Raw genomic sequence first — 22,425 nt, 5'->3', positions numbered from 1 at the left:
AAATTGATCATTCTTAGACTTGCCTAGCTGTTGAAGGTTTCTTTGCCTTGCAGAAAACAATCAAATGTGATCAATGTTATTCTGCAAAAATCTCATCAAAGATTCAGTTAAGATACATTAGAACTCCACTGAAAATAAACAGATTTCTTCAAACTCATCTATGCCAACCCTGGATGTTTCGTACAATTTAAAAGTAGCTTTTGGTCTACTGGCAATAAACAAAAATATAAACAGGAAAAAAATTATAAAGAAGCTACTAAGTAGTCTTCAAAAGGCAACTATGACAGACTTATTCTCTGCTTATACCCAAATAGTCAATAAAATTTCTCATATTCTTTCAGTGTCCCCAAAGCTTAAACCACTTCTTAACAGAGGCACAGTGTAAACAGCGTGAAATGACTGAAAATACACAAAAATCTGCATAAAATGAACATTTCTGGTTCAGTAATCCTTGAGCCAAAATGGTGTTATTTGCAGTGAGTTATCAAAGATGGTTTTAGAATAAATCTATTTGCTTGCTAGAAACAGTGGCTAGCATGCATAAATTCTAAGAGGATGGGTGTATTTCTCTAAGAAATGAAAGCATTTTCACTAAACTTCCTGTAACATACCAAGCTATTCTTTCTTCTACATTCTTTGATTTCTTTCTCATAAAAACATACTGTAATCATCATGCCATATTATCTCTCTGCATATTATTTAAAAGTAAATAATTTTTAAAACTATGGATTTGGTTTTATTAATTTAGATGGAACAATGAAGATGGAACTATGCCTCATTGAAGGGGTGATATTTTTCCTCATGCATGTCAGTGATAAACTATGCATTCTCAAGTAAATTTCATTTTCTTTTCATGCAATACTCTTATCTCAATTCCATAGTTCTTTCTTTGATATTGCTTTTCTCTCACAATAGTTTCATATATTTGACTAGCTAAATAAGCAAATAAAACCCCCACACATGCAAGCAAAAAACTGGTGAAGCAGAAAAAAATTTAAAAATTGTTTATAGTGGTTTGCACTAACAGAACAGAGTGTTCCATGACAGCTTTCAGAGCAGCGATCAAGTTCCTAAGCACTAAATAGAGTGAAAAAGCTTGTAATACCTTTTAGAGAAAAAGTTGCTTGCTATTCTACAGTTCAATTTCTGATTAAATTTCAAAATGGGTCATTTTTAAAATTAGCTTTCTTTTTAAACAGACATTAAAAAAAATTACTATTTTAAGTATGAAAGAATTTTTTTTGTTTGCAATTAACATCTTTGAATCAATTAAGCCTTTCTGTCTCATGTAATATAAATGAGATAATTATAAAAGTTATGGAAATATAAAAATGTCCAAATTGATACCCAAGAGTCCTTCAAACAGGCTGCAGTACTTCTATGAAAATTTGTCTCTGAGGACTGAGAATTTTTACAGAATTTTTCATTCAGCAAGTAGCCTTCTCTACCATTAATGTTTGCTATTTGCTTCAAACCCCTCTTTCCTCTTCTTTTTCTATTACATCTTTCATGATGCAATACCTCTTTCTGCTGCAACTCTCTTTGACCACTAGCATCCCTAGAATTCTCTTCCATCCTACAGAAAGGTGCCTTTCATTCTCTCATTCTGGCCTCCTAGTTTCACTACAGCCAAATACTCCACACTTATGACCAGCAACTTCATATTTCTTCTCCACCAGCAATGGCATTCTCACAGCACAGAGAGATACAAATTTCAGAAGCAGCAATTCATGTATCTTGAAATCTTATTTGCATTACCCAGTTTTCCCGAAATAGCTCCATGTTCCTCTTTCTCTTGCCTTTTCATTCAGTACTGCCTTCTCCTCCACCTTCACTCCTCGTCAATCCCACTATATTCCATGTGAGAACGCTACTTAAATTCCATGCTGAGTCTCAGGATTACTTCTGACAAATCCAACCTGGGATGCTACCCCACCCCTACCGCTACCCCACCCTTACTCCTGCACACCATCTACATGTTGGTTCCCTTCTTCACTATTCCCTCTGGTACATAATTACCTTTCTGTTTCTCTGGCTGTTGACTGCTACTCAATCCCCTTGGTCATTGAACTTCTCACTCCACACTGTAGTTTCACACACCTTACTCACAACCATGACTCCCAATATTTTCGTGCCATTAAACTGCCTTCCAAAAAAAGGAGTCATTGTCTCTCTCCTGAACACCTCAGTTCACCTTGACATCACTCAGTGGATGTTTAGTTGCCAATACAAATTCAACATGATGAAAGCTGTTCCTGATTTTCTTAAGTGGATACTGTATCTTCTCAATTACCTGGAAGATCTTACCTCCTTTAACCATTCATCATACGAAAAATGTTGTTATATGCATCCCAATTTGTCACATATTGTAAAACACACTGTAATAAATCCAACCAATTACCCACTGCCAGTATCATTATTTAATGTTTTCCCTTTTTGTTTGCTTGATAATGGTTCTTCACTTTTAGGGGTCCACTCTTGCCTCATTTTGTCTTTTTTAGCAGCTCTATTTCACCAATGAATTAAATACAATCTTTCAATTACAGATCTCACCACTCCTTTTTCAGCAACAAATGAGGACACAGAGTAAATTCCTGGGTAAAAAATTATTAAAAATAAAAGGGGGAGTGGGAGACACATAATAATCCAGTTTGCACATTGCCTTGTTTTTGTTTGCTGGTATAAACCTCTTACCAACTTGACACAAAAGGATTCATTTTCTGACATAGCCACCTTTGGTTAGGAAGGAAGTCAAAACTGAAGTTTGTTTTACACATGCAGACAGACAGCACCACATATTATTGCAGCCCTACCCTGCCCTCCCACCTTGATGCAACAGCCAAGAAACCACACTGACCTGTCTGGAATACAGAAAACATTCCTACACCTCTGCAAACACCTACCCATAACTTCAACACATCAAATATTGAAATCCAGCAGCCATTTTCACATTTGTGATAAGCAACAAGCCAACGGTTTGCAATGCAATGCATTCTGCTGACTGCAATAGGTGTCCATCCCTGTTTCTGAAAAGTCATTCTGGCTCTTCAATATGCCAGTCTTGAATATATGCCAGTCCTCCTGTCACAAGGGCAGGGATGCACTACCTGTCCTCCTTCTGCTCTTGTGAGCCCTGGTGAAACAGCATCTGTAAATGTCCACACAGCGTGCTTAAATGGCCTCAGCAGGATGAAGTTTGTTTACAGGTCTCAGACTCTCAAGGTGAGACCACAGAACTGCATGATGGTGAGGACAAAGAGCAGACTACTGAGCCAGGATGCAGAAAAATGCACCAAATATAAAATAAAATTTTTAGCGCTGATTATGGGTGACTCCTTTGAGCACAAAATAGCCACAACCTAAATCTCAAAGTGACACATATACACATTGCAAAGTGAAATAGTAACCATAAAGGATTTTTTTTTTTATTCCATATACTGCTTAATCTAAATTGAAATATCTAATAATGAGTTGTTTAAATTACTGCTTAAAATGGCTATACACATTCAGAAAGTCTATTGAACTGGAATGTCATTATAAGTCTCTGGACATACTTAGACACATTGTATATGTATTTACACATAATGTGTGAAACGCATAGGTAGTCATATCCAACTCCAAGTCGAGTTCTCTATCTCATGAGAAATTTAGAACTCAGTTTAAGGAAAGCAGCTGTTTCATGGATGTATCTGATTTCAGTCTGTATAGTATCACTGCAGTCATACATTAAATAAAAAACAGCTGGACAATGCTCCACCTATTTCACCACCCTCTCTGCTAATTGTTTAGCACTAACATCTGTTGAAAACAAACTTTAGGAATAGTAAAATCATGAAAAAAACCCCTTTATTTTAAAATATTTTGCCCTGGGAGAAGTTTTGCTTACTTATGAAAGAAGCCTCACATATATTCAATCAGGTTTTAATTATGAGATATATACCTAGAGCTGCAAGAAATCTGTTCATTGAAGCTGTCTTACAAAAAGTATGGTATTATTACAAATACTTATGATTGGTTTAGTTCTGTACTTGCAGCCAAGATATGTTTTAGCTGTGCAATTTATATTCTCATTGATAATCATGAACAAAAAAATACCTTGTTAGACTTACAATCTTATTATGAATTCTCCAGAAATGCCATTCAAATATTTTCAGTTAAATTTACCAAGACTTACATTCTTTAGGAATTGAGTGCAGTCTCTAGTGTATTATGGCCAATTACTTAAACTGTATCCCCACAGAACTGCACCTTTTAATGGATGTAATCATGAATCAACTGCTCTTTCTGTAGAGAAAAGGTTGTTCTTTTTCAAACCTCCTGAGTTAAATGTATGTAATGTAATGTTACATACAAAAGCTATGCCTCAACTTATCTCCTGCAAACCTGTATGTTCCATGGCTCAGAAGCTATTTCCCACCTTTTTTGGTTTTAATTCACTTGTTCAAACTGTAATAGCTTTCCTTTTGCTGAGTATTTTAAAATGTGGACTTTTAAAATGTGGACTATTTTAAAATGTGGTCTTTGGCTTCTCTAATAAAATTAATTTAATGATCAAGAGCTGCACCAAAAAAACCTGCAGTTTTCATTGCTTTCAGGAAATTCACAGCATAATCCTCCTGTTCATCTCCTTTCAAGAAATAGTGACCTACTACAAAGCACAGTGAGACACATTTGGAGGCAAAACTAGCTTCCTAATATACACATCAAGCACAACAGTCTTTTCATAATTTACAAATCCTATCAGACTCTAGACCACTGAAGTGTTCAGCTTGCTTGAGCAATGCATATACTGCAGCATCTAAAAGCCATTTCTCTGATAAGCCAAACCACTCTGGAGATCATTTCTTTTTAGATCAGAGTGTAGTATTTGTATTTTCCACTTTTTGCCTCTGCAAAAATAGGAAAAATTTCACTTAAGTAACAAAGCAAGATCAAGAAGGCTCTTTTACTTTTTCCATTATTTTTTATTATTTCATCTTTATATTTCTGTAACATTATTCATGTTATATAAATATTAATAGCACTACAACAAAGTAATAAAGTCAATCATGTTGCTGTAATGCCTACTCTTCTAAAATTGTAATTTTGAAATTATTTCTGTAATTCTACTTTTAGTTTTCCAAATAATAAGCCAAAGAGAGATATAAAATCCTTGTGGGATAAGCCTTTTTCCTTAACCATACATGAATCCAAAGTGAAATCCTTTAACCTATTTTCCTTGGGGCGTGACAGACTTTGAGATTTAGAATTGCCTTTCATCACTATATTAGATAGTGCAAACATTTAGATAGTTCTTAACTATAAACTGTTTATTACATAAGAGAGAAATGCACTTAGAAATACAGCAGGGCACATTTTATCTCAGCATATGATTGTCAGATTCTTTACTATGGCTGGCTTCAGGGTACAGATAGTGATGTACAGGCTAACCCAGACGTATACAAAAAGGAGTAATATATGAATCTGTTAATATTTGCTGCTGGCAAGCCTGTGTGTGATTTCCAGTTTCTGGAACAGAGATCTGGCACATATACATATGGAATGAAAGGCTGGAATATTATGGATATGGAAAACTTACCTTAAGTTTGAAAGGGGAATATAGTATATTTGGATATCCTTCATCTTGTATTTACACAAGAAATTTCCAGATGTAGCCAGACTGCCCTCTTCAAAGCATGAGGCATGTTACATACTTGGGGGAAACTGGAAGATTTCCCTGCTGTTTAGCTGTAGTAGTGATATTCAGCAAATTTAAGAACAGTCATTGTAAACTGTTTCTATTAAATATTGACATTTCACTGGAATATTTTTAATGCTGTGGAGATATCAATATAAACATTGAATTCTATTCATAAAAAAATCATCCAAATAGACAAGTGAATATTCCATGGTGAAAAAAGAGGAATAAAACCTAGCTGGTGTGAAAAAAGCGTAACTCTCTAAAGCTGTAATGGACAGGATGCCAAAGATACACAACGAACAGGTAGAAACTGTATCTAAAAAGGCATATGAAAAGTACAGCTTTCTAGTGGACAGACAGACATTTCAGGAATCAATTACTGAAAGCCATGTCTTTTGCATGCCAACATATACAAAATGAATCCTGTAAATGTGCAAAGATTCAACAACCTCTTCCTAACACATGGGTATAAATCCCCTCAAAGGACCTTCCAATTAATGGGAAAGTATTTACAGCAAGTCTCAGATCTTACTAATAGTTTTGATTACTCTGTCTTGGCAGCATCAGCTGTAAAATCTGTCATTAACAGCAAAATAAAGTTTGCAAAAAAAAATTCCAAATAAGATTTGGACTTAGATTCCATTCCAAAAACAAAACAAAACAAAACAAAACAAAAAAACCAACTTTTTCACATAAAAATTTTTCATTATCTAAATCTGTGTCCTTAGTAGTACAGTATTTTTTTCAAAATGGCTTCAGCACTTGCGAAACTTTTAGTCTCTGAAAACTCTATCTTAAAACTTCCAACAGCACACCACAAAACTAAAGCTCACAGAAACCCTTTCAAAGCAAACCATCACTAAATATAGAAATGTATTTATCTTACATCTATAAATCATGCAATTATTTGGAAAATACTTTTAACATGACTATTTGTAATTAAAATGTACAGAGCTTAGAGCTGTTTAATTTCAGGGCATAATGTGACATTCCGCTTTACTTCCCCTTATATTTTGAGGATAGGGTGGCTTAAGGGCGTGTTGAAAACAAGTTATTGGGACCACCACTTGATAACACCACATTCAGGAATATTTATCCGGGCAGTATGTTATTACAGTGTTGAATTTCAATGTTATTGAGAATTTTAAGTTCTGCAAGTGCACTTTGAGCTTCAGCTAAGTAATTTAAACTCATCAAAATACATAAATTATTCTTGCAATTTAAAATCAGAGTAAGGTTTTAAAACAAGGAGAAAAGAAAGGACTAGCAAAGCAGTAATTCAGCTGTACTGTATCAAATACTCACTTTTCAGCTGAAGAACAGAGTTAAACCTACAGCTAAGTCTTTTATGAAACAAGAAAGTAAAAAAATATAGGTTAATCGCTCACTATAAAAGTATTTTCATGAGCACTGAATCAATTTGCTTAATGAAAATTATGCTGAAAATCACAAAACATTGTATCTTTCCTGTTCAGATTTGCACTATATATAAAAAATAAACCTATTACAGATGTAAAAGACAAACATATTACACAGGTATTTGTCCAAACTAATTCTTTACTACTTATAGTGCAGCCAGTAGATAGGTAAAAATTTATAAAAACTACTCAAAGTTTATAACCAAATTTAACATAGCTATGGAAAAAAGAAGGCAAGATTTTGAGAGCACAAGCTGTTTTCTCAAAGGTACTTAAAATACATGACCACTTCTCTTACAAACTCTATCTCCCCAACATCCTTATTAATATCTTTGTATCACAGCTGCAATGTTTTACCATAAAATAGGTGATGTGTGAAACATGATTCAGCCTGTCATACACAGAGAAGTTGTTTATGCAGTCCTGTGCTGAACACACCCAGGAAAAGCTGGAGGAAAAAATTCACATAACAGGTAGCCTCATCAGGTGGTTTGAAAGATTATGAAAGGCTAATTAAGTCTAGTTCTTTTTCCCCCAAAAAAGTCTATTTGTAACTAATGAAAAACATCTCAAGGCAATCCTGCTTATTGTGGAAGATGAGGGGAGATTTTCTGTTCATTGAAGAGATTTCAATTTTAACTCATAATATACCTCAAAAATGACTTCATTCTTTCCCTATCTCTATGAATGAGATACTCACATTCCTGGACAGAAATGTCACGCACAGAAAGGTTTAGTGATGGCAAGATACTCTGCATTTTGACACTAAAGACTAATTCTGTGGATCACTTTGTTCAGGAATATGTACTACTACAGGATTGCAAAAAGCTCTGAATGGGCAAGTGCAGGCAAGATGAAGAATTTGAACTCAGTTGAACTGCAGGTAAACCTAGTGCTTTTACTGTGCTGCCCTGTGAACCAATAATTTTTGAGGCCCTGTCTTCTTTTGACCACTAATGCTCTTCAACTCTCCAGTGCCAGACACTTTTCTCCACATCTCAGAACATTTGAATTGAGAGTGTTCTAATATGTTGTATTATAATTGACTATTTCACACTGCTGTTTCCACTATTCATTCAAAGTTTGAAGGAAGTTATTTTTTACGTCCTTTGAAGCTGTTATTTTAAGCCAAGTTGACAGTGTTCATAATATTTCAAATAGGCTGACAGATTGCTCTGCTAATGCGCACTGTAAATGCACATGTACGTGAACCTTAAAGAAAAAACATGTACTGACAAAATAACATACGTGAGAAAATAACACAGATTTATGACAAAACAAAAAAATCCTCTGAGGCAGGTGATTATAATGGATCATGATCCTGCTGAGGAAGTTTGGAAAAAGGCAAGGCAGAGCTCGAATGCATTTGGTTAACTTCAGCATTAGCAAGTTACCAATGTCAGTATGAAGGAAGAAAAAAATCTTCCTCCAGAAGTTCCAAAAGTGTTTTTACTCTCACTGCATACAGCTGGGAGATTTGGAATCATACCAAAATAAGAGTGGAAGTAAAAAACTGAATGAAACATTCATGGTGTTCATTACTAGTCAGAAGTGAGTTGATCACACACCAAAATCCCTCCCTAGTCACAGCAACATGATTTAAATTTAAGGAAAAAAAAAAGCAGATACTGAGATGGTTCAAAAGTGGCTTTGAAAAAAACAAGTAACTGATGAAGCTAACTTACAACAAACAGCTACTTCGAATTCACAGAAGGATGGATAAAATATGACATAGAGATCTTGTCTTTCTCTAAATTAAAAATCAAAAATTATTTAAACACACCATTCCCTAAGTTCTACACTGTGGAACAGTGTAGAACACAGGTGATGTGTCTGTGGTGTGAAGCAGGGAATGAAAAAACCCTATACCAGCAGTCAGAAACTATGATTACAGTAGCAAAGGAGATTTGGGGGGTAGCTTCTGTCTTGCAAAGTGGTACAGTACGGCTTCCCACCAACACTGCCCAATTGTGCGTGCTTCTAATGAGTGCCCCTTTTGCTCTTGGAAAGGGCATCATCAGACCCTCTTTCCTACTGGGATACCTGTTTCTGCCCTTGGAACTGCTGCTTCATACTTTATAGGACAAGAGGCAATGGGCAGGAACTGATGCCCAGGAAGTTCCACCTGAAAATGAGGAAGAACTTCTTTACTGTGCAGTGCCCAAGCACTGGAACAGGTTGCTCAGAGAGGTTGTGGAGTGTCCCCCACTGGAGATATCCAAAAATGATCTGGACACAATCCTGTGCCATGGGCTCTGGGATGGTCCTGCTGGGACACGCAGAGGGGTTGGACCATATGACCCACAGTGGTCTTTCCAACCTGACCCATCCTCTGATTCTGTGCTGCCCTGATAAGCCTTTTTCTGTGGAAAAGCAGGGACCTCACTGAAGCAAAAGAAACCTTCCCCTCTAGTAGGTCTATGTTTGACAGTAGTTTGTACTCAAGTCAAAAATAAATGCATCCAAAAATCTTCACAGATGACCAGGACAACAGGCACTATGGGTGTGTATCTAGTGTGAGCCGTAATATGTGGATGGATAATCCTCATGGATTTCATTTGTCCTGTTACTGTCATACACAGGAGCAGTGGTTCAGGCACTCAAGATCAGGGCTGAAATATCATTTACATTCTTGCACAAAGGCAAAATCAAATTCAGACAGTCACAACAGGCCTTTATTGGGCCAACTCTTCATGACACTATGGTCAAATAAGCAAGAGTCAATTTTAAACACCTTGCTGAATCTCTCCTTCCAGCTGCATATGGACCAAGCGCACAGCATAAATACAGCATAAATAGTGATGCCAAAATCATCCCAAACTGATCAAGAATAAGAAAATAAGGCAATTATTTTCTGCTTTCAAACATTAGTGAATTTTGCTAATGATTCAATAGAGCCTTGTCAAGATAAACACAAAGACTCTCTTAATTTTGACTTGAAAGCCAGGCGTACAGTAGCAGCAAAATCTGTATATAATATGGTTCTACACTTGTTTTAACAGAACCAAATGACATCTGCTGGATGGGAATTACAGCTTTCTGTTCAAAAATCCGAAGTTAATATTGCTAAATATTGCTAATATACATTTCTTCAAGAAGTTTAACCCTCATGCCTCGATTCTCCACAGGAAAATTTACCCATTTTCTTGTGTCACACACAATTTGTACCCTAAGAACTGCAGAAGAATTGTATAAATTAGAATTTTTTTGTTTGCCTTTGCAAGTATCCCTGTATCCTGTCAGGACAGTGAGTGCTTTCACCATTCCACTGCAGGAGTCAGTCTCATCCTCTTCTTTCTAACTGTTGTGTTGAACACATGGTCCATTTGAAAACTTTTTTCTTAACCTTTCCCCAACCCCAAACATAAGATGAAGGCTTTTTCTAATTGTTTAAGCAAGATGCCTTTTGAAACACTTGATTCTAGCTATACATAGGGATCTCCAGAGGACACCAGTAGTCTTAGGTGAGAATACCAGTAAAAATCCAATTTACCTGTTCCTTTACCCGAAAATCTTGCATACTTCTTAAAGAAACCAACAAAGCAAAGACAAAAATTCTTTACATGTTAAAAATACAAACCCAGGAACACCATGAACTTAACTTCCACTAGAAAATCACTTTAGTCTTGCCTTGTTATACAGGGGTCACCCATTGGAAATTGCACAAGATGCACAGGATATATCTTTAAATTACTCATAATCACCTTAAACTGCACTCAATCAGCATTGCAATATGTCATCTTACAGACACAGGAAAGTTCAAAAGGAAAAGCACATGAAAAAGCAGACTACCAAGAGTACTATTGTTAAAACTACACCAGAAAGCTTAATATTTCAATACTGTATATGTTAAAATAAACAACATACACAGGTGATGAAAGCCAGTCTCTGAAAAATTTATTATTCTGTTAGAACAAGTTTACACTTAGGATGAATTCTCAAGCTTCATGCCATTAGGAAGTTTTACTAGGTTTATAGTGGAAATAAAAACAGAAATAAAAATAGATTACAATCCCAAAATACAGGCTGTACTTTAAGTATTATCCACAGGCTTTCTTCTCCTTTTAAATCTATACATTTCCTCCTGCCTCCAGCAATCAGATCTTTTAAAATCTTTGTAAAAAGCTGCTCAGATTGTCTGTTTTCCTTTTCAAAATCAAACATTTTGAAATATGAAGTTGAACAGACTGTAACCTGGACTAGTTCAGTTTTACTTCCACAAAGCCATCCTACTGGAGTTGTACAGAGATTTATGACATCAGTTTCACAATCCTGCTCTTCTTGCCTCATTTACTCTGTATTCTCATTTTGGCTTTAAAAAAATTTTGACTCTATTTCCATTTTCTCCTCCAATGCATGCCATTGGTACTTATCCCACTGAATCTTCTTGCATAAGATGGGCATAAAGAGAAGATATGGATGATTTACTAGGATGATTATTTTTCAAAGCAGTAAGGCTTAGCCTGGTGAATTTGCACTTGACATTGCATAATTAAACTCTTGGAACTGGATTGGTTTGCAAGCTATACTACACAAACCAACAGTGAGCACTGAATGCTCTAAGCTTCAAATTATAAAGTAGTAGCAAGAATTATACTTGTCAGTTCAAGTCATAACTACTGGAAATGGATTGTTTAGTTCAAAATGAACAGAAATATTTCCTAATTTTGTTAAGTTTGAAATAGTTTTCATTCTAACTCTTTCTGACCACAATGCATTTACATAAATGGTTCCAATTTGCCTCAGTGTTAATTTTTACACATTAGACAATATAATAACGTTTGCCATTTAATGTACAGCATTGGCCATATCCTCACCTACTTGGATGCTATTTTTCTCTACCTATTATATGGATTAAGGACTGCTTTCAGTATCAAGTTTTAGAGTTACTCCTCAATATATTCAATAAATCAAATAAATTATATAACAACAAAAAATTACAGCTTTTCTCACAAGCATTCCATCTTAAATGAATAATAATCTAGATACAGATATGTGGTCTTTTTTCCTTTTTTTTTTTAAACACAGATTGACAAGAATTTTCCCAAACTTTGAACTTAGTAGCAGCACACTTAATGATCAGTTGTGGAAAAGCAGAAGAAATATTAAGTCACGCCTAAAAATTATTGGGTTTTCAGGAGAGGAGAGAAGGGGAGGGGAGGGGAGAGGAGAGGGAGAGGGAGAGGGAGAGGGAGAGGAGATAAATAAAAATATGGAAGTATCAAAATTGATTTTATCTGCTTCAACATTCACACTCAAAATAACAGAGGCATATATTGTTATCAAATACTGGACTTACACTCATATTCCTGTCCCAGATCTGGATAGAGCCATCTTGACAGCCAGCTGCAATAAGCTTCCCATCTCTGCTGTATGTGCAAGTTGTAGGAATCACCCGTTTACCTTGAACTGATCGTGGCTTAAATACACTTTTGTGCTTTTTTTCATTGTTAACATCCCAAGTCCTCACAGTTCTGAAAAAATAGTTTAAATAAACAGCTGTTTTAGATAATGTTAATATATATAGAATAATTCTTCTTGTGATAAAACCAAACACCTTTTTCAGCACAGATGGCATATAATATTGCTCAATTTAAGCTGTAATGGCAAAATAGCATTTAAGCCATGAGGACAACTTTTCAGATAAAAAACATCATGTTCACTAAGCACAAAAATCCAAAACCAAAACACTTTTCCCCAAAACTCTCATGTAAGTAAGTACATCGATGATTTGGAATTTGTAAGATAACAAAAAGTTAATACACAGGTACTACATCATCTCCACTGTCACTGGAAGCCAAGAGGAGGAAGTATTCAGTCCTCTACAAAGAATTAATACTTCAGGAAATAGGCATGAATGCTTATACAAATTCATAACTTAAACAGATTTCTTAACTATTCAGACATAACAACAACTGAATATTCTGCTTTTAACTGGTTGGTTATTCTTCACACTATACTTCTAAAAGGCATTTTAAACATTAATTGTAATATTATTGTAGTTCTCCTCCACTAATCCTGAAGGTGTTAAGAGTTCTGTAACAAAAATGTTCTTCAAATATTTTAGAAAGACTAATTTATTGTTTTTTTCAGGTTGAGATTTTCCCACATTATTAGCAAAACAAATACATCCTTTCTCTTTTTAATGGAAAAAGAGTATCTGCCTGGATCTTCACTGTTCCTTAGATACAGAAAAACATCCAAATGAGAGAGAACTAAAACACTAGATACAGGTGGACCCTTTACACTGTCTTAGATACAAATGTTTTCTGTCCATTTAATAGGTTGAGGTCTTTCCATATAAAAATTCAAACCTCTTCTGGCATCTAATGCAGAGAAGAGTTTCAGAATTTGGCAAAGAAAGGAAGATCATTCATTTAGAAAGAAAAAGTCTCAAAGTTCTCAAGACAACCTCATTTGTTTAGACTATACAAACATTGCCTATGATCCAACAGCACATAATTCACTGGTCTCTAGCAAAGCAAATACAACTTTAACAGAGGCTGCCATTTCTCCAGAATGAGACAAGATACCACAGAACAACATTAGGAACTTCCATCAGAGCTACAGGACCAGACAGGCCACAGAGCTGACATATAAATAATCCTAGAATAAAATGGACATGAAAATGAGCTAGAAATACCTCAGAGATGTTAGAATCAACTGCATGTTTAACGACAGTAATGAGGAATCAGTAACTGTAAGTTAGATTGAATAAGTAGAATTAATCTTCAGTTTTCCATAAGAAAGTCAAGGTTAGTTTCATTTTTAAAAGTCTTCAAATCTCTTATGTGTAAGGCTTCACTGCTGTATTTGGAGCTCTAGCACGAGACATTCAAGTGTTCTGACAATTAGTTTGGATTTGAGATTTTGGCAGGTTTGTGGTTTGATGGTTTTAACTATTATTTTTATTTTAAATTACACACTATATTGCAATTATGATTAGGTTTATTAGAAGATCTTCAGATGTTGCTTTCATCCTCAATCATTATATGATTCTGACATTCCTTTTTCATCATCTTGTGTGGTCAATAGCCATCTCAGCCTCCTGCCTTTCATTCACACTTTCTCCCACTGTGCTACTTGCTCAAAACTTGAGTCTTTTTTCATTCCCCTTCCTTCATAATACTCAATCCCTCCAAAATCTCATTTGAATGTTCTGCACCTTCAGCTTCTCTTCTTCCTTCAGGGATGACCATCTCCTACTGAACAGCTCTGTCCTCTCTTACAGTGCAAGTTCCCAAGGTCTGCCTTGGCACACCCCTTCGCAGGTGGTGAACCTGAGAAGGGGTGACACAGTTATGTGCAGGGAACTTCAGAGCCCTTTCATTCCAAATGCCTCACAGCATCTCAGATATAGTTCCAGAAACAATCTCTTGAGAATCCTTTACCATCCTAATTCTTTATTTCTGCTGGCATGGAATGACTTTTTTAAACCCTGCAGTTTCCTGTTTTTAGGGCTCAATGTCCTGTCAAAACCTGGCTACACTAAGAACATATTCAAACCTTTTTATGATTTTACATTTCCACTGTAAAGGAAGAAGAAGCACTTGTATACTCTCATTCCTTATAAAACATTAAAAGAAGTATGAGCCCTAAATCAGCTGTAATATCAGCAGGTCAGTTGAAAAATCCAAGTTCTCTGAATTGCTGCTCCCACTGCAGACAGTTGGCCATATTCCCACACATATGAGTTACATGCTATGTCAAAAATGCCCACATAGCCTACAGTATATATTTAATATTCCCTCAATGTTTTCTTAATGTCCCCACACTGAGCATGTTTTTGCCATTGCCTTGCTGCTACTGGATTTAATGAAAAAAAATGTATACTAAAGCAAATATCTTGTAAGAAACCACCTATACATTATTTGTAACCACAGTTACAAATTTGTCAGTCACTCCCAGAGAGCCTTAATTCTTGAGCAAAGACTGAGTTCTTTAATAAAAAAGTTAAAAGATCTTTTTTCATATAAGATCTTTTAAGTCTTTTTCTTCATTATGGAAATATTTCCTATTTTAAAATGGACATTAAATTGCAAACATATCTTATAATACTATGAGCAAAATTTCAGCTTAGCATGGTTTCTGACTGAATCACCACCAACTAAAACACCAGGAGTCATCTGTAAACTATGTATGTGTTTTATATTTTCCTTCAGACCAATGAGAAACTAGAAGCAGGGATCACTGAAGGACCTTGGGGACATACTTTCACTGGAAAGAAAGCAGGTTTAGGCTGAACATTGGGAAGAATTTCTTTACAGGAAGAGTCATTAGACACTGGAATGGGCTGCCCATGGAGGTGGTAGAGTCACATCCTTGGAAGTGTTTGAGGAAAAACTGCACATAGCACTAAGTTAAAGGGAAGACTGCACATGGCACTGAGTGTCGTGGTCTGGTTGACCATGGTGGGTCACAGGCTGGAATGAATCCCAAAGCCTTTTTCAACCTAATTGATTCTTTGGCTGTATATGCCCAGCCATGGCACTCACAGCCCAGAGAGTCAAAAATGTCCTGGGCTGCACCCAGAGCCCCATGGGCAGCAGGGGAAAGAGGGGATTCTGCCCCTCTGCTCTACTCTGGTGAGACCCACCTGGAGCACTGCATGCAGCATAAAAAGGAGAGGGACCTGTTGAAGCAAATCCAGAGGAGGCAACAAAGAGCATCAGGAGGCTGGAGCACAACTCTTATGAGGATAGGATGAGAATTGGGTTTGCTCAGACAGGAAAAAAAAGGCTCTTGGGAGACCAAAAGCAACTGCAAGTACTAAAACGGGGCTTGTAAAAGAGACAGAAAGTGATTTTTACACAAGTAGATTGTGATAGCAAAAGGGGGAACAGTTTAAACTAAAGGAGGAGAGATTTAGGATCAATTTTAGGAACAAATCCTTTACTGCGACAATGTGAGGCTCTGGCACAGATTGCTCAGAGAAGTTGCAGATGTCACATCCCCAGAAATCTTCAAGACCTGGCTGGACAAGGATCTGAGCAATCTGGTCTAGTGGGTGGCATCCCTGACCCTGGCTGGAAGAGGGAGGACTGTGGAATTAGATGACCTTTAACATTTGTTCCAACCCAGCCTGTTCTGTGGTACTGTGACAAACATCTAACTCCTCCCATTCTAGCCAGAAGGAAGGGAGATAAAAAGGAAAAGAAGCATAGAAACCCAAATAATTTACCTTCAGGTAATATTGTCTTTAAATTGGCAATTGTGACAAAAATATATGGACAGGTTCCATATATTCTCTTCCCTTCTGACCCTCAATCATCATACCACATAACAGTCAACTCAGGGTATGTTATGTAATTATGACTCCGGGGTTTTTTTTCTGGAATATTTTGTACCATTTAATGATTTCCTCTTCCTCAGACAAAATGAAAAAATAAATAAATGAGATTGCATTACAGAAGTTCTATTTTCACTTCTTAAGTCCTCTGAGCTCAGTCTGTTGTTTGTGTTAAAATGAGTAAAAAACTTTTACCCCTGCATTAATCAGATAATTTCCAGAGTACTCATCTTGTTAAAAAACCCTTCTTCCTAAGAGTATCTCCTCAGGAGTAAAAAAGTGGGAGATGAAGCAATAACACTGTTTTGTGCTCTATGTTGCACCACTTAGCAGAAGTATAACATTAATATTTATCTATTGATAGGCATAACTATGATATTTTTGAACTCCAGTGAAAACAAAAGAAAAGCATTTCCTGAATGAGTCTTTTTTCCACCTGAAAACAAACTAATGAAAATTTCTTCTTTAGTAAAAACTAGACAGAGGGATTTTTAAAAAACACTATACTTCTAACATATACTGTTGTTTCCTCATTACATCAAGTTTTAATATATTCATCCCATCAACATTTATGATTTCTTTCATAAATTCCTTTTCAATTTAAATATCCATGAAGAAGGCTTCACATACACATGTTTAAATTTAACTTCTTAAATTATGGATTCCACATCTGCAAAACAGATTTTGCAAAAGTGATTTTGTAAAGTTCTTCTATTTGCCAAGAGCAATTCAAAGCAACTTAGAAAAGGAGGGGAATGTTCTTTTGGAAAGGTAATGTGGGTATTTTCATGACCACTGAGAAGTTAAAGAACACACAGTAAACAACTAATTTAATTACTGAGGTTCAAGGTGAGGTTTTGGATTTTCCTCCCAAAAATATTTTTTCTCTCTTTTTCCCCTTTTTTCTCAAGTTCTTGTGATGTTATTACTAAATTAAAATTTCTAATAAAATTAATTATTGGCAATGCTGCTGCATTACGCAAATTATTATAGCTATGTAGCTGCATTTCCCAGACTGCAAGCACAGAAAATTTCTCTGTCATGAGTCAGCTAGACACTGCCCTAATACAATCTGTTGAAATTCAAGAAATGAACAAATGTTAACTTCAAAAGCCAGACCTGCCAAATTCCAGTAAGCTTTTTTGTCTGTCCCATCTCCTCTGTTTCTACTGGACTGGAAAACTCTATTGCACAATGTTGAATGTTATTGGCATTTAATATGTTAAGTCGTCTCTGAATAATGAAGTCTCTACTCTTATCACTTGAAATACAAAAGAAGCAAAGAGTACGTTATTGTTAAAATGTATTGTCAAAAGTACAGAACAGGCTTAATGTTGTACATCTAATAACTTAATTATAGTGTTCACCTTTGCAATGTATTATAGTGCCTACCTCTGTAATACAAGGTGACAAAACTTAAGATACTTCAAAATCATCATACAAATATGGTGGCAGTGGAATTGATCATGCCACCGTACATGTACAAGATGACCAAGTCATCAGTGGTAGAAAATGCATTTTTAAACTGTTAAATTAGGACTCTTTATAAACAAAAAAGCAACTGATCTTACAATAAGGGTTTCTTTAAACCTCTTTTATCACATAAAACAAATATATGTACATGGGAATGGAATTAAGAAACTTATTAATACAGTGGAAAATTGCCTAAAGTAGAATATGTAAAGAGGTTGGTTCAGAAATAGCTGCAAAGTTCTGTTAAGATGTACTTCATGCGTATGGAAGTGCATTATGTCAGCAAGAAAACTTTCATTATTGTGTTCTCTTTGTCCTCTTTAAGTTATAGTCTTCTTCTGTTGAGCACATAGGACCCAAGAAAGGGTGAGTCACCTGCTAGACAATGAAAAAATTTGTACACATAAATGGATGGAGAAATCCAGAGAAACTTTCCATTCTTGTTTGGCAGAAAAACTTGTAAATAAGATACCTACTTCCAGCATTTGAACAGAATTAAAATAATTTGAACCAGAATACAAGGAAAGTCACATCCAACATATGTAAAATCATAATTACAGAAGGAACTGCCAAAAATATGTAGACAACTTAGTAATTTATCACAGCTCTACTTTTCTGTCACTTAAATAAACTCAAAATGTAAAAAGTAGAGAAACATTTAACAGAGTAAAACAAAATGTATGCGATACACAGCAAAGGAGCTAAGCAAGTATGAAACCAATTTTTCTATATTTTCAAATTAAACTGGTAGCTTTTTTTGACAGGAGAAATTACCATCATTTGTACGCACAAAGTACAAAAGTAAAAAGTACATCATTTGTATGCACAAGAGCAGCTGAATCTTAATTACTGGGGTGGAGTAAATTAAAACCTAATAACAATGAATGGGAACTGCTCCCATTCTCCAGTGTGAAGGAACCAAAAAGCAACCAGTTCAAAATTAAAATGACACATAAGCATGTCTGAGAGAGCATGGAGAGAAGGTGTTCTGAATTATTAAACAAAAATCCTGCTGGTGGCCAATATATGCAACATTTGAGGAAAATTAAATTAGAAAAGGAGACAGAGAAGAACTGGAGGAGTGATAGCTCAGCTAAGAAATCAGAAGCAATGGAGTGCTGTGCAGCATGTTCATGGGAGGAAAACGGCAGCAGCAAATACTAGTGAGTTATGACCTACAATCCCTTCTGACTGAGAACACAGTCATTCAGACACAAAGGGTGACCCACAAACACATCTGTGTGACGCTTTAGAGGTTACACTGTAAAGACACAGTAGAATACCTATTGACAGACCCTCTTACTTATGGCATAAAGAGTCTGTTTTTAATGAAATCAAAGACCACAAGCTTTCGGGACAGAGTAATTTTTGCTTTTTCCCAGATTACGTCACTGGGCCAGACTAACAATACAAAAAGGCACTCTTGAGATTAAAGTTTCAAGAGTAGAAACAAATTTCCTAGAAACAATTAAGCAAATAACATAACACGAGTCTTTGACTTTGTTTTTACTCATCAGACCCTGTATATAAAGTGGTATCATATTTGCATATGGATTACTTATCCATTTCATCTGTTCCCTTCTACATACCTCTCCGAAGTGATGGAAAATATATCCTTTGGAATTTTGCACAATTTCTTTTTAAAGTAGTTCATTCAAAACCTGAAGATTCCCTCAAAGTATCTACAGATCAGTTCATCAAAATGACCAATTCCAAAATTCAGTCATCCTCAAAGATTACAGCAGACATATTTTGCATGTCATATTGGCAGAAAGGAGTGACAAAATACTACACAGTAAAAACCCAATTCTACATTTTAAATGTTGCCATTTCTCAACTATCACCAACAGCTGTTAAGTCAAAGATTAAGAAAGAGCATCAAGTCACACAAACGGAAATATCTCAGAATGATCTTAAAAAAATTCCAAGATTGTGCTCTGTGATGTCTTCCACCTTCACTGTGAATTTCCCACTGAATTCCCAAAGTAAAATTCAGATAAATACCTTGCTATACCAGCCTTCAAAGATTCTGAATGCTTTAATTCAAAGTAAGTTTCATCTGGGACTTAAAAGTTTCACAAGGTTTTTTTTTTCTTTATAAAGTTTCTAAGATAGCCACAATTTGCTTTGAATGTAATTGCTACCTTGGAAGATAGTATAATATATTAATACACAAATCATATATAGGGAAAGGTCAAGATCAAAAGGAAAGTAAATGATGGAAACTTTTCAATAAAAACAAAAGAACAACAATACTACATGTCTATTCCATTAACAGTTAATAGTAAGTTCTGATGCAGTTACTAATGTTCAACAGAACTTTCCTCACATCAAAATAAATACTCTGAAAATAAATATAACAAAAGGTTTTGTGGAAGAAACTTTATAACCTCAGACAAAAACACAAAAACAGCTATTATGGGAAAGAACACACAAGCAGAATGAAAGGCTCAGAAGGAATAATAAAAAGTGAAAAGTAGACCACTTGTGTAAAACTAAAAGAAAACCAAAGATGACTGCTGGACAGAAAGCAGTACTTCAGAGTATGCAGGACTGTGAACCAGTAAGAATCCTCACTTCTAAGCAAGGAAGATTAATATTCAACATACATTATATATTCGGGGCTTCTTAGAATACAGAAAAATAGAAGAAATCTAAAAGCATTGATTATGTTCTGAAGACAAGGTAATTGTTAGGGGATGAGGTGGAAATGGGACAAACATCCCTTCCCCATCTCACCAAATCAAACCAACAGCTTCAAGAACCTATGCACAAGAATAAAATCCATGGTAAGGAAAATACGTTATTTAGAGGACATTTTGAGAGGACTTAAAGAGAGTCAAATTCTGTAGAAGATGAATTGGAGGCAAATGACTGAGGTATTAAAAAACAAACAAAACTCCAAAAAGACCGCCAAATTAAAAAAACCCAGTCTAAAAACCAACACACAAACATGCTCCAGAGGGCTGTTTAAAATCCCAAAAGAGTGACACAGAAAAAGATCCTTCCAGCCTAAGAAAACGGTCTCCAGGAGAAGTCAAAGGCATATTCATACTGAAAACAAAGGCTGCATGGCAAATACTGTGATTAAAAATAATTCTTTTAGGAGTTTCAGTCTGTATTGTTGTGATGGGTTCCTTCTCAAATAATTTTTTCTTAAGTTTAACTCCTGGATTCAGTCTGTTTGCCTCCCTTCCAATGGCCAATATACAGGCAAAAACTGAACATCATTATGCCTGAGTATAATAATCCTTTCTCCCTTAGTATTTCCTTAAATATTAAACTAGTTTTCCTTTCATATTTCCCTGAAATACTGACTGTATTTGATTGCGATAGTGATAAATATTTGGGCAGCTAAACTGCACTAAGAGAAAAAAGTCTTCCTGGTTTTGAATTACCTTCTCACTGGGACTGACAGCTAATTTGCTTTGTTTCTTGTTGATAATGTCTTCACATATACATGTGACTGAAGAAAAAGGTGTTTGTATTTGCACCAACCATTAAGAAGGCAATAATTTCTTCAGTTTAAATCAGCAAGGTACCAAAAAGCAAGTCTTCAGAAAACAGTGCACTGACTAGGTTAGAGAACTATCCCCTAAAGATATTTTCTTGCAATGAGTAACAGATTCAGTGATTTTAATAAAGGATACTAAGCATTGTAAGAGTTAAAGAGTATGCTTTTGACTTAACAGCAATTCAAAGTCTATGTTCGTGCTGTGCTATTTAAAAAACCTGAGCACCAGTATTTTCCTGAGACTGTGTAGCACTTTATGCATAAGAAGTCCTTAATTTACTATTCCAGCAACATCTAACATCAATATTATTATTTCTATACAGAATAATAGATAAATTACAGATATTATGTAATTCAATTCTGAATGTTGTGACAGTACAAGCAGATACAATTTTATGTCATTTTCCAAATGGGGCAAACAGGCATCTTGAATGAACTGAGATCTCATCGCCCACTTAGGAAAGATAAAGTGGGATGTAATCAATCTCCCTAGGGGGTACATCTGATTAAGACCAAAGGGGAAGACTTCTGATAAAGAAAATCTTGACAGTTCAAGTTACTGTCACCTGCATGAATTGAAATGACTCAAGAGCAGTCTTGCATGATACTGCAAAAGGAGGAGGGGTTAATCACTAGGAAAACAGGATGCTTTCTAAAGGGCTGATTAGTCATGGCTATAAAATAGCTTAGGCTCACTTAGATCTCGAGTTTTTTTCACTCCATTAAATAACTTAAATTGGAACTAACACTCAGCTGAACTCTTCATTACACCAGTGAAAAATCAACTGAAATTTAACAGTCAAGGACTGAAAAGCTCTCTGAGACAACACCTCAGCTGACCCTACATGCATTAGTTTTAACTGCTTTTTGCTGGCATCTTAGATCTCCCTCAAGACACTTTTCTGCGGGTCCATTAGCAATGAACTGCAATATAACAAAGGTAAGTAACTAAGGGAGAAAACTGTAAGCCTTAAATGTATTTTGGTTTCTGAAGTTACAGAATCTGCTCTACACGACGCTAAGTTTGACTCGGCTGCACAGATCAACTATG

General features: G+C 35.6%; 1 protein-coding gene across 1 annotated transcript in view; it reads right to left on the bottom strand.

Annotated features, from left to right (window-relative positions):
• The window catches only part of WDR70 (WD repeat domain 70), a 124,772-nt gene that overhangs the window by 41,345 nt on the left and 61,002 nt on the right, over positions 1-22,425 (bottom strand). The window contains exon 10 of the mRNA XM_063179659.1: positions 12,398-12,572. Within this exon, the coding sequence (XP_063035729.1) occupies positions 12,398-12,572 (175 nt within the window). The remainder of the gene's footprint in view (positions 1-12,397; positions 12,573-22,425) is intronic.

The sequence above is a fragment of the Melospiza melodia genome, chromosome Z (assembly GCF_035770615.1).
Source record: "Melospiza melodia melodia isolate bMelMel2 chromosome Z, bMelMel2.pri, whole genome shotgun sequence".
Taxonomy (NCBI): domain Eukaryota; kingdom Metazoa; phylum Chordata; class Aves; order Passeriformes; family Passerellidae; genus Melospiza; species Melospiza melodia.
Note: the sequence above shows the minus strand (reverse complement) of the source record. Positions and strands in the feature narration are given on the sequence as shown.